The sequence below is a fragment of the Meles meles genome, chromosome 18, assembly GCF_922984935.1.
Source record: "Meles meles chromosome 18, mMelMel3.1 paternal haplotype, whole genome shotgun sequence".
NCBI lineage: Eukaryota > Metazoa > Chordata > Mammalia > Carnivora > Mustelidae > Meles > Meles meles.
The window spans coordinates 51,349,117-51,363,010 of record NC_060083.1 but is presented as its reverse complement, the minus strand read 5'-3'; the positions used below and the strand labels follow the sequence as shown (position 1 = coordinate 51,363,010).

Here is a 13,894-nt window from a genome sequence, read left to right as displayed (position 1 = left end):
ATTAAGGGTAACCTCTTCATATCATCTCCTATCAAGACATTTTAGTTGCTCCTGATTTCTGTTTTATAGTAGCTTTGGTTTGGATCAAGATTCAGATAGGGTTCAAATGCAACATTTGGTAAAATCACGTCTCTTTCAAACTGTTCTGAAATCTCAGCAGATTCCTCTTCCCCACCTCCGTCTTCCTTACTTTCAGCCAAATTCTGTTACATAGTTTGGTTATCTTATTTCTCAGACCTGTGGTCTGAAGGACCTCTGGCTTTTTCAAAAAAAAAAAAAAAAAAGGATAATGAAATCTACACCGTGGTGTCTCTGGGTGGACTGAAGAACAGCCCCCATGCAGATTTCAGACATCTAGTCCTGGGAAGGTGGTTCCTGGGGAGTGGGATTTGAGGTTCCCTCTCCCCTCGGTGCAGAAAGGCCTACATGTTTGACTTGTCTGTTCAAACACAGGCTCTTTGATTTGCCTTACTAACTGTAAGCTGTATGTGTTTCCACACAGATAATCGCGTATCAGCCGTATGGAAAATCCGTGGACTGGTGGGCCTACGGCGTCCTATTATATGAAATGCTAGCCGGGCAGGTAACGTACGTTTCTATACTTGTTTGTTGTTGGATAAAGTGAATGCTTTCGGCTCTGCTCAGGCCAGGACAGTGGGACCCAGCAGCCGGTGCTGCCCCGACTTCCCTGACCCAGGTGAAAAGAGGGAGAAATCCACCCCCTGCCCTTAAAAGTGGATTCTCTTCAGTAGGCACAGCAATGATCTCTGGTCATAAAAACCCCAAACTGAGAGCTGAGACCCAGAGCATCAACAGCGTCGCTTTCCTATTAAACACAGAAGTCCCTGCACGTTGAGGACAACCTCTGTAGGTTTTCAGAATCTCAGAACTGGGGTTGGGTTATGGTTCCTTGTAAGCTTGTCTGCACAGACTCCCCCCAGCTGCTGCCCAAGTGTAGAGTTGGAATGATTAGCAGAGGAAGAAGACAGTGGAACTTGAAGAAATGCCTTCGTAGCTTATTCCCATTTCTCCTTATCTCACCATTGGCAGTTTGTTGCAATTTTCACAAAAATCCAATGAGGCTGAACCTCCAGTTATAAAAGGACAGATTAGGTTTCTCAGAGGAATGCAGTGTGTATCAGATAAGCGGGGAACAATGACGAAGCTGACATTTTCTTAATATGTGGCCTTAATATCTGTAGGGTTGGGGCAAGTCACACGTACTGCTGTAACAAGCAACCCCCCAAAACCTCAGTGGTTTAACACGGCACACGACTTTATTTGATATTCTTGGCACCGCCTGGCGGGGGGTGGGGGAGAAGCCTAGAGGTGGCATACGTCACTCCTTCCTAAGCCCACTGGCCACATGGTCCCACTGGGACATGAAGGGGCAGTGGGGGAGGGGGAGATATAGTGCACCTGTGAGCCCTGGAAGGTTGGGTGAACATCTACCCGATCTCTGCCATTTTACCTAAAAACAAGTCTGTTGTGGGCAGCTTTTTAAAATTCCCAGCAGTTGAGCACTGGTGTCAAGGAGTTGGACCCTCCATAGCCAAAAGTTTAGTAAGAGAAAGTGGAAAGAAATACGCATGTTGAACAGCCACCCCCAAGGAAATCTTTGGATCTTTGTCCCTGGAGGGGGAGAAGAGTCACCCTTTCTGACATACGACATTCAGCAACTCCTTCATTTATCCATTCAGCATATACCAGTTGATGGTTTACTCTCTGCAAGGTGACCACCAGAAACAAAACAAACACCCTCACCTTCTTGAGGCTTATAAGGTAGAGAGAGATAGAGAGAAGAGCAATAAGCTAAGAGAAAAAGTAATAAAGCAGAAAGAAAATGTAGTGCGGGAGGAAGGCCGAAATTGGAGCAAGGATGGGCAGGGAGGGACTCACGGAGAGCTGAAGTAAAGACCAGCAAAAAGAGAATGCCAAGTACATATGTGGGATGAAAGCATTCTGGGCAGGGGAAACAGCAAGTGCAAAGGCCCTGGGGTAGAAATGTATGGCCGTGTTTAAGAAAGGGATAGGAAGCCACCAGTCTGGCCAGAGCAGAGTGGATTAGAGAGTGAGTGAGAGGCCTGAGGTCAGAGGGGGAAGGGGAGCCCTAGGTCTTGTGAGCATGGAAGTCATCACAGACCCTTGGCTTTCTCTCTGGGGTGGGAGGCCATTGGTGAGCTCTCCTTTATGGGTCTTTCATTGTCTTACATCTTTTAGATACTAAAGTAGTCTCTTAGAGATTCAAAGACACAGGGTACCAGCCTACATTGGGTTGTTAACTGAGAAGTGATGTTATGACTTGATTGATAGTAAAATGGTTGGTGATGATTCATTTAGGTTTTTAACCCCAATAAAATGTTCATCTCAGGCCAAATACCCCCATTTGTAAGCATGGAAAGGCAGGTCATCAGAACCACAATCAGTGAGCCAAGAGTGGCTGCCTGTCCCTTGAGGGGATTTCCTGTCTTTAGAATTTTGACCATAAAATTTGACTGAATTATGGGCCCCTTGAGAGCCAGGCTGTTCACGAAGGCACAGAAAACTGAGTTCCCCTTCTTGGTCCCACTTGCATGTTCTGACTCTTGAGTCCAGAAACAAACACTGCTTTCACTGAGTCCCATTTGCATATGCCAACAAGAAATTGGTTGGGCGGAAACAGGATCTGTGTCACTTCCAAGGGCACTTTCCAAGAGATCAGATGAGCTGACTCTTCATTGGTGAGCAGGAGACTAGGACTTCAGAAGTCCTGTGCCCCGCCCCCCACGCCACACTCCTACCCCCATCTTCCTTCCTCCCCAAGCCCGGGGACTTCCTTCCCTAGAGGAAAGCTCAGACAATGCTGCCCTCCTGCAAGGGAAGTCCCCTTCGGGTGCATCTTAAAAATCCTGCCTCTCTTGCCCATTATCCCTGAGGCCCCCATCTGCAGACGCCCGCCGCACGCGCAGTGCTTCCGTAAACATTCTGGCACATTTCCCTTTCCCATCCTGCTTCTCAGACTCCTGTTAGCCTGCCCGATAGGACCCCTTCCAGTTTCCATGATCCCTGTGGACAATGGTGATGCTCTTTAGATGTGACATCTTAAAGGCGGCCCACATTTGGGCACCGTGGTGGACTCAGCCATTACTCGTCTAAATCCAACACAGTGTTTTCATTTCGGTACCCACTTCTTCGTCTTCCCTGTGACTCAATGCAAATTTCAGTGTATTTCTGGGCCGTGAGTCAGCCCAGAAAGGATAATGAAGGCTCTGAGACTTTACCCACAGCCCCCCAGAAGCTGCAGCAGCCTCCAGACCCAGCAGAGGGAAGAGACGCAGTTATTGAAAAGTAAGATTAATTATAAAGCTGTTGATGGGGTTATGGTCTAAATTTATCCTCTTTAATCACAGAGGGCTGACGATGAACAGAAAAGAGAGTTTATTGCAATTTTCTTCTCATTTGGTATATTTATTGTCAGCAGCCAAGGGGACAGTTAAGTAGAAACAGCCTGAGTCTTTCTTCAGTTCCTGGACTGCTTGACAAGTATGATTACTTTGGGGCGTAAACAGTATTTACCCAGCACTGTAATAAGCGTGTTGTGGTTCTAAGCGCTCACGGGTCTCCATCATAAAGGGACCAGTGCTCTCCTCTTTATGTCCCCTTTTGCCAGGGCAGTCTACGCTTCATCTTCTTTCCTGATGCATCGGTAATGGGTGCTTTCCCCCAGCACTTTCACCTGAAATGTCTTTGGGTATGCGCCACCCCCCACCTCCGCTGGTCATCCGTGATCTACAGACAACCATGGCAGGGCCCCAGCATCCAGGAACCAGGAGGTGACTTAGAAATCATTTTAGGAAGAGTGAACCATCACCCTTCCTCTGTCTAAAATTCACAAATTGCATATTGCTAAGGAGAACACCTCTGGCTTGGAACATTTTCACACCCAGCGGAGAACCGTATCTGACATGCAGCTTAGCTAGAGACACTAAGCCCCGATCTGTAGAAATTTAAAAATAATCATGGGAATGTGGGAAAGAGGGGAGAGAAGCAAATCCAAAATGGTCACGCACTTACTCCTCAGCAACACATTCCCCTCCTGTCCTCCCCAGGCTCAGTAGCTGACTGGGAAGAAGACTGAATATAATTATAATTTCACTCTTGACCTGCCTTCAGCAGCAAGGCCTGAGCAGCAATTACCTGTACGAATGCGCCCGGGGTGATCTGGAGAGACTTAACAAGAGCCATAAAAATGCTCCCATCCTTCGACGGCATAAGCCCACACCTGGGACATTTTTCTTAGGAAGTAATTCGGTGAAGAGAAAAATGACATGCACAGAGACGTTTCTGATAGCTTTAGTTATCAGAAGGAAGCCTCGGCAGCAATTCTGAACATGCCCACGGACCAATGAGCCCATCTCAGATGGATGAGGGATCTGCCCCACAGGGTTCGTCTGCCTGAGAATACTGGTAGCCACAGAGAGATGTTTGCAAAAGTCAGGGAAAAATAAGAAACTCCAAATTATGCATCCTTGTTTGAAAATAATACAATAAGCCTAAGAGTTCACAATACAGTAAGAGCAGTTTTTTGTGGTGAGGTGAGAGGAATGTGGATGTGCCTTCCTGGACCCCACTCCCCCGAAGAACACGTGATCTTAATTTAATAGCAGTCCCCGGGGAGCTTTCCCCTGTCTGGTGATCATTATCGCTGCCTACCAGGTAGCTGGGGTTCTCCTCCCTTCTGGCACGTGGTGGGATTGTACCTCCAAGCTCGCTTGTGGTGGGGTAGAGCGTATGGCTCATTCTGAACCGTGAGATCTGAGGGGACGTGCTCCAGGGCGGACACCCCAGAGCGCCTGTCCCTGGTCCCCTGCAGCAAGACCAAGATGGCGGCTGCACCATCAGTTTCAGTCCTTGGTGGCCTCTGCTCACTGACAGTGGACGTGTGGCATAAGCAAGAGATAAGCAAACAAAGTCAGGGCTGGGAAGTCACGCCAGGTCTCTAATCTAGAGACAGTCCCTCTACACAGTGACTTGAAATGTCTCTGGCCATAGTAACTGCCCCTCGGTCTTTCTAGACCCCAGTATTCATCGTGCCGGATACCAAAATGGCCTCCCCACGTGCCTGCCCCAGTCGAGCTCTCTTTAGGTGTGGGTGGACCAGCAGCTGAGCACCTCCCACCCAACCCTGCCAGCAGCAGCGCCGGGGAACCATCCCTCCCCATCTACCTGCCAGAGCAAGTGTGAGGGATTGGCAGTACCCAGAATGGCCCAGAGCCCAAGCTCTGCAGTTAGATGTCTGGGCTTGAGTCTTATTTTTTTTTTTTTTTAAGATTTTATTTATTTATTTGACAGGAGAGAGATCACAAGTAGGCAGAGAGGCAGGCAGAGAGAGAGGAGGAAGCAGGCTCCCTGAGGAGCAGAGAGCCCAATATGGGGCTCGATCTCAGGACTCTGAGATCATGACCTGAGCTGAAGGCAGCGGCTTAATCCACTGAGCCACCCAGGTGCCCCGAGTCTTTTTTTTTTTTTTTTAAACATATAATGTGTCATTTGCTTCAGGGTACAGGTCTGTGAATCATCAGTCTTACACAATTCACAGCACTCACCATAGCACATACCCTCCCCAGTGTCCCTAATCCAGCCACCCTATCCTTCCCCCTCCCCCTCTCCAGCAACCCTTGGTTTGTTTCCTGATATTAAGACTTTGTTATGGTTTGTCTCCCTCCCCAGTCCCATCTTGTTTCATTTTTTCCCTCCCTACCCCCACAACCCCCTGCCCTCCCTCTCAACTTCTTCATATCAGGGAGATCATATGATAATTGTCTTTCTCTGATTGACTCAACATAATACCCTCTAGTTCCATCCACATCATTGCAAATGGCAGGATTTCAGTTTTATGGCTGTATAGTATTCCATTGTATATATATATATACCATATGTTCTTTATCCATTCATCTGTTGATGGACATCTAGGTTCTTTCCATAGTTTGACTATTGTGGACATTGGTTCTATAAACATTCAGGTGCATATGCCCCTTCGGATCACTACATTTGTATCTTTAGGGTAAATACCCAGTAGTGCGAATCCTGGGTCGTAGGGTGGCTCTATTTTCAACCTTTTGAGGAACCTCCATGCTGTGTTCCAGAGTGGCTGCACCAGCTTGCATTCCCACCAACAGCTTAGGAGGGTTCCCCTTTCTCCATATCCCTGCCAGCATCTGTCATTTCCTGACTTGTTAATTTTAGCCATTCTGGCTGGTGTGAGGTGATATCTCATTGTGGTTTTGATTTGTATTTCCCTGATGCCGAGTGATCTGGAGCACTTTTTCATGTGTCTGTTGGCCATCTGGATGTCTTCTTTGCAGAAATGTCTGTTCATGTCCTCTGCCCATTTCTTGATTGGATTATTTGTTCTTTGGGTGTTGAGTTTGATAAGTTCTTTATGGATTTTGGATACTAGCCCTTTATCTGATATGTCATTTGCAAATATCTTCTCCCATTCTGTCAGTTGTCTCTTGGTTTTGTTGACTGTTTCCTTTGCTGTGCAAAAGCTTTTGATCTTGATGAAGTCCCAACAGTTCATTTTTGCTGGGTTTGAATCCCGGTTCTTCCACATCCAGCTCTGTATGTCCAGTCAAAGCACTTCATAATGGGACCTCAATGAGCTCAACTGTAAAGTGAGATCACTAGTGTGTACGTCCATCATATGGTGGTTTTGAACACTGAGGGAGCAACACCTAGAGAAGCAGTCCACACGGTGCCCACCGCGTAGACAGAGCCTGAAAAGCGCTTGTTACTGCCACCATCCTTACCGCTGTTCACTCCCAAACAGTGGCCATCCTTCGTCAGGCAGTGTAGACTCCGGAGGGTGATAAAATGTCGGGGGTAGAGGCAGGGCCACGTGGGGATGGTACACGGGGTGAAAGCCCAGGGCTCTGCCTCAAGGACACCTGGTCCTGCGGCCTTTGTCATAGCTTAGGAATCTTTTTTTTTTTTTTTTAAGATTTTATTTATTTATTTGACAGAGAGAGATCACAAGTAGATGGAGAGGCAGGCAGAAGAGAGAGAGAGAGAGGGAAGCAGGCTCCCTGCTGAGCAGAGAGCCCGATGCGGGACTCAATCCCAGGACCCTGAGATCATGACCTGAGCCGAAGGCAGCGGCTTAACCCACTGAGCCACCCAGGTGCCCATAGCTTAGGAATCTTATCACAACAGCGGAGCCTAAGGGGCCTTGGAGATTCCTGCCATCCCCCGCCTGGATGATTCACCTTGGATTAAACAGCTCTCTTAACCGCAGGACTTCTTAGACCCTTTAAAATGTAAATGTCACCGCAGATCTCCAGAAAGTGGGGAAAGGGTGCAAACTCTGACCCAGGAGTATCCTGTAGGATTCATACCCTGTAGTTCTAAGGAATGCTCTCTGGGGTGTGTCAGGAGCCAGGTGTCCTGCTCTCAGAGGGAACACAGAGGGGACTTCATGGTCAGCTGCTTCCGGAGCAGTAGTAGGCACAGCTCACCTGGGCCGAGGTGGTTCCCATACCAGGAGACAATGAAGCAGGTGCAATAGGCCAGTGACCTGCGCAGAAGGCTCCCCCTGCCAAATTCCGTCTTCCACATCAGCCTGGGGCTGGGCCAGGGGGTGGGGGGGATCTGCATTGACCTGTCTTCAAATGCAGAGGTTCTTGCCGCCTCCCCTGACAAGGATTCCTGGGATGATTTGTCTGAGTTTCTCTTTGGAGAAAAAATGTTCTTAAGTCTTTGGCTAGGATGGTCCGTGCCTCAACCCCCATAGTATGCTTGTGGCTGTTGCTTGAGCCGCACCGGAGGGGCCAGTGGGGTCTCCCTACTGCCTCTGTCACCGCAGGGCCCAAGCTCCAGGGGCCCTTTGCAGCGGATTTAATGCTCTATAGTGACATCGTTTCTCCTGACCAGTGGCCCTAAGGGACACATGGAGGGGTGTCGATGGGTCACCAGGAGCAGTACCCATGCCCTGCTCACAAGCTGAGCACTGTGACATTGTAGAGTACGAACACAGAGTAAATTCAGAGAGAGTGGGGGCCCCTGGAGGTGTGCGGTTCACAGCCCTGATCAGAAACCCTGCCATGTCGGCTTCAGTTATAAAGATCTCGTGGCCCCAACTCAGCCACATGTATGGATCCCTTATTAGGGAAAAGGGGATTTTTGTGGGTGTCCTACCACAGGGTCCAGAAGAAGTAGGTTGCGTGATGTCAGGCAGAGGAGAGGTGGTGGGATGGTCCGCAGGACTGGCCTCCACAGTAGCTCTTGGCCAGCCTTGGGCTGTCCTGCTCCGTGTCCCTAGATGGAAGTAGCAGCCCTCCCGGCTGCCCCGGGTGACCACCTGCACTCGCTGGGGCGTGTTCGCGCCCAGCATCCTTTCCCCTGGGCCTCCCAGGCACCATGGTACTTCTGCCCAGGGAAACTCACTGTGCTGGCCCATTACGGCTCTGCTTGGAGTCATTCACGGACAAGGTGATTTTTTTTTAAGATTTATTTATTTATTTTAGAGAAAGAGCATGAGCAGGAGGGACAGAGGGAGAGGGAGAGAATCTCAAGCCAACTCCACGCTGAGCATAGAGTCTGACGCGGGGCTCGATCTCACAACACCGAGATCAGGACCTGAGCCGAAAGCAAGAGTCGGATGCTTAACCGACTGAGCCCCCCAGGGGCCCCAAGCGGCTGATTTTTAGTTCTCCTCACCCACCTGCATGCATTGACCAAATTAAACATCCTTTACACCAGGACTTATGACCAAAAAAGAGCCCTATTTATTTATATTTCTAGACTAAATAATAATAACAACAGCAATAGTAATAATAATACCCAGCAACACAGTGGCACCCATCCCAACCCCCCATTCTCCCTGACCTGGTCCCAAGGTAGGGTTCCTCATAGACTTAGCATCTTTCCCTTGAGTAGGTATGACTCCCGCGGGCTGACCCCACACCCAACTCCTTTCCAGGCCTGGGGGCAGAGACTAAGGTTGGGGGTCAGATGAGCAGGTTGGAATGACACAAGGGGTGTTTTCCGGGGGAGCGGTCTGCTTGGGCCCATTGCTCTCTCTCACTGGGAGGGAGACGTTTGGTAAGAAGGGCTGTCCCGCTGATGACGGCACAGCTGTTTTGTTCCGTGAGGGCATTGACATTTAAGCTGGACTCTGGGCATTAGCAGAGCCCTAACCATGTCCGTCAGAGTGACAGAGACACCTCTTTTCTGTGAGAAGGATGATGCGACGAAATGAAACATGCGGGTATTGTCTTGGCTATGACAGCTGCCCCCTGGTCTGCCTTTCTTTCGCTAAACCCAAGATTAGCTAAGCCTAAAGGGAACATTAAGAAATTCCCCATAAACCCACTTATCCCATGCGCTGTCCCTCCAGAGTGACAGGTAATTTGCCGGACCTCTCAGGATTAAAGACGTGCTGGAGGAGAAAGTTGGAAGGACGCCTTGAGCTCTCCCGAGGATTCTAGCAGCCCGTTCTAAGACAGTCCATCCTCTTCAATAAAACACCAGTACCACTAGGCACCCTGCAGCAGGCACCTGCTGGGCATGGGACAGACTATGGAGGGTTTTGCAGACTCACCAGGGAACCCCATTATACAAACTGGAAAACTCTATCTTAGGGAGGTCGCTTGCCTCTGGACACGCCATGAGCGCCCACAGCACGCCATGCCTCCTGCTCGCCCTGTGGGGAGGGTAAACGCAGCAGAGGAGGAGAGGGGAGTGTCTAGTGGACACTGACTTCCGTCACTGCTACCACGCAGGTGCGAGGCTCTCTACAAAGCAGCTCCCTGTTGGGTCAGAAGGGCCCTGGGGTGAATCTCTGGACCTGGGGAAGCCCTTTCAGCCCATGTCCTGATGGCCCCAACACCTCACGCTTAGAAGCCAAAGACACCATCATTTTCCCCCGCCCCCACTCCACACACAGAGCCATCTGTAACCTAACTTGATCATAATTAAATTTTTAACACAAAATTGCAAGATTAATGGATTAATTACAATTTATTTGCAAAGCATTAAAAGCATGACTCAAGAACGTTTTCCCTAAAGATTGTTTTGGGTTGCCCAAGGCAGGATAACTAAAGAGAGGGAAAAGAGTGAAAAACACACAACCACCAGCCTAATGAAAGATAACCCAAATAAACCAGCAACTTCGCTGAGCGAAGTCTACAGCCAGTGGGGTGCCCAGCAGCCCGGTGTGTGTCTTGGCACCGACGGGACTCTCCAGGCACCACGCTACTGAATCATCCTGCCTGTTTTCCCCTGTTTTCCGGAACAGCCTCCCTTTGACGGTGAAGACGAAGACGAGCTATTTCAGTCCATAATGGAGCATAACGTCTCTTATCCCAAATCCTTATCCAAGGAGGCCGTTTCCATCTGCAAAGGAGTAAGTAGACCTGCATTCCTTTCATAGTCACGGACCGAGAGGATGAATGGGGGAGATCTCTTTCCTGTAGTTCTGCTTCTGAGAGAGGCGGCAGAGAGCCCACAAACCCATGCCCCTGCTTCCCCCACCATGGGCCACCGCTTGGTGACCTGCAGGAAGCCGTGAGAAACATGGCGGCCTGGAAAGGAGGTTCTGATCCCCAGTTTGCCTGGAGCTCTGGCCCCGGCAGCTAATCACATTGGGCTTTAGTTTCTCATCCACCTCATGGAAGTGTGCCATGAGTTACCAGAAATAACCTCGGGTCCTCAGAAAATGTTCGGTCTCTTCCCTTGCCTGACCTGGTGTGCCTTGGGTCAGTTCTTCATTCGATTCTTTTTTGAGATCGAACATGCATGTGTAAATGGGCCCGAGTCGTGGGTGTGCAAATCAGTGAATTTTCACAAAACAAACACACCCAGGTGACTGCACACAGGTCAGGAAAGGGAAGGTTTCTGACACCCTAGACACCCCTCCCTTCCTGTCCTGCAGTGACTCACCACCCCTCCAGATAAGCAGCGTCCCTGCTCGACCCTGCAGGGATTAGCCTTGTCTGTTTTGAACTTGGCACAAATGCACTCCTACGGCAGACGCTCCCCAGGTCTGGCGTCTTTCACCCCACATGGTGATTGCGGCATTTCTCCAGATCCCCGCGTGGACGCCGTCTTCCGTCTTCCATCCACCCACGGAACATTCCATTGTGTGGTCACACCACAGTTTACTTATTCATGCTACAGCAGCGGGGAGGGGCACGGGTTTGGGTTGTTTCCACTTTGGTTTGGGGCTGCTACAAATAGAACTGCCCTGAAACTTCTAGGTTTTGTGTTTTGGGGAGCCTAGGAGCTCCTTTCTGCAGAGGAGAGACCGAGAATAGAATTACCGGGTCCTGACCTGGTTAGTTTTTCACTGAAAGGCTTTACACCACAAAATTATCATCAGACTTGGTGGAATAGAACGTAACACACTCCTAACATTTTTGGAATAGAACGTAACACACTCCTAACATTTTCTGGAGCGTTTGATCGGGATCACATAGGACGTAGTTATCAGGCGTCTTCCAAGGGCAGGGCACTGTTAATGTGTCTGAACAGGGAGAGCCGGGCCGTGCCCCAGAGCTTATAACCCGTGTTCGCCTCTGTCTTCCGCAGCAGATGCGTGGGAATTAACACCTGCCGGTCATAGCATTTATTTTTCCCAGCCCATGAGTCTTTGATTAACACACTTTGGTCCAGGCAGTAAGCAGGTATATGATGCCTGTTATCAGCACACACACGGTTTTTAGTGATTGCCTCCCTTTGCGCATACATATTTTTTAGAGACCTACAGAATGGCAGCGCTCATGCAGGTAGTGTACGAAGACACCTGATTAAATTCTTATGCTTGGCTCTGGGGCCACATCACTTCCCGGTGTCCTTTATCCTAAAAAATCGCTATAGAAAGACTCATACTGTCAATACCGTATTTGTGAGTTGGGGTCACTCTGTGCAAGCCACCGATTTCTCGGGGTGCTCCCTGGGCGTCCACGCCGTCAGGCTCGTAGCAGAGCTGGCAAAGGGAAAGTGCTATCGTGCAGCCTTCTCTTTTTCTCCTAATTTCAGTGTGTGTGGCGGGGGAGGGAGGGTCTTTTTCTCTCTCTTCCAGCGTTATTGAGGTGTAACTGACAAATAAAATTGCAGCGTGTTGAAAACATGTCCCATGGTGGTTCGACACGCATGTGCACTGGGGGAGATTTTCCGCAATCAAGAAGTCACACCCATCACCTCACACAATTACCTTCTTGTCTTTTGGGGAGAGAATACTGAAGTTCTTCTCTCCCAGCGTATCTCGGCTACACAGTACTGTGTCACCACCTCTCGTCACCACGCCACGCATCGTGCCCTCTCTCTGCTATTTTCTAGCTGATGACCAAACACCCAGGCAAGCGGCTGGGTTGCGGGCCAGAGGGGGAGAGGGACGTGCGGGAGCATGCCTTCTTCCGGAGGATCGACTGGGAGAAACTCGAGAACAGGGAGATCCAGCCACCCTTCAAGCCCAAAGTGGTGAGTAGAGGACGTGGCCTGCCCCTGAGCCCCTTGTTCCTGAGTCCCAGAGGGGTTCCACCCACCCTTTCTCTGGAGAGAGGAGGCTGGTGGCTCCTGGCCTCTGCGGGGTGAGAACACAGACACAGCCTCAACTTCTATCTGGGCTCTGAGTCAGCATAGACCACGCAGGGATGGGAGCCTGTGCCCACCAGTCAGGGGGCTGCAGAGTGTCCCCCCAAGAACTGAGAGGGAGCTGGGGCACCTCAGCTTTGGCAATCGGGCTGCACGGATTCACACGCCCAGCAGGATGTGATCTCTGCTCTGGGACGGTGATAGGACATTTCACCTGCGTCCCGCTCTCCAGGGTTTGCTTTGCTACTAAAGCATGACTCGTCCCAGCCAGCTCTTCCGCAGGCCCCGGCTGCACTTCCCATGCTGGCCGGGGCCCCTGCTGCCAGGAGTGCAAGTCACCCCCATTCTGGCTTTGCCGCCTTCATTGACACTCCTCCCATGGGACCCCCATTTTTCCCATTTACTCTGCAAACACTATGCATCAGGCCCTGTTCTCTACAAATTGGCCCAATAACCCTCTCAACAACCCTGCTCCGTGGGTAAATCAAGGCACAGAGAGGCTGAGTAACTTGCCTGAAGACACACAGCTGATAGGTGGTGTTCTGGCCCTGGGATCTGTGTCCCTACCCCATGACACCATCGCGCCATCTCAGGGACAGCCGTCTGCCCATCTAATGACTGTCGGTGGCAACCAGCCATGGCCTTTCTTGACGTTTCTCTCTCTGGCAGTAACCTTGGGGTCTTTAAGACATCAGGCTCCCAACTCACGCCACCTGCCACTTCACGGTGCTTCCCAGGGACTCTGCTTTCCCCCACATCCCATCTCTGGGGACCAATGGACAGTGTCTTCCAGCTCGGCCGCCATCTCTGGGGCATCCCCGTGCTGCCCCTGCCCCCGAGGCTGCAGTGAGAGCAGGTCTGGCCCACGGTCTGCTTGAGAAGCTCCCACACCTGTCTCCCCCAGCAGGTGCTCATGAGCAGGGAAAAGGGACCCTCCTGGGGTGGCTGAGTGACTGGCTGGTCGGCACAGGCTTTGTTCTTAGAGCAGCGACCTCCCGTCAAGTATGCTTGTGTGTCCTCTAAGAATAAAACTGCTGGTGGGGAGCCCACTTCTACTTTTCCAAGATATTCTTAGCACCAACTAAAGCAAAACTAAAATGAGTCAGGTCAGTTGACTCCCTCCTGAATCATCGTGTCCAGCAGGTCTGCTCCCCACCTTCTCTTAGCGGGTCCCAGGGGGTTTTCAGGGGCCCTTCCCCTCAGTGTACAAAGCCTGGCTTAGTGGGGGCTGGGGTGTGAAGGCGCGATAAGGAATGCTGCCCACGGTCTCAGAACATTCCGATAGGGATTTTCTTCTTTTCCCTTCGTATTTGTTTAGCCT

At 50.5% G+C, this 13,894-nt stretch overlaps 1 protein-coding gene across 1 annotated transcript in view; it reads left to right on the top strand.

The window, feature by feature from the left end:
* PRKCA (protein kinase C alpha) overlaps positions 1-13,894 on the top strand; it is a 393,808-nt gene that overhangs the window by 362,882 nt on the left and 17,032 nt on the right. The window contains exons 14-16 of the mRNA XM_045986064.1: positions 503-583; positions 10,277-10,384; positions 12,319-12,459. Of these exons, the coding sequence (XP_045842020.1) occupies positions 503-583; positions 10,277-10,384; positions 12,319-12,459 (330 nt within the window). The remainder of the gene's footprint in view (positions 1-502; positions 584-10,276; positions 10,385-12,318; positions 12,460-13,894) is intronic.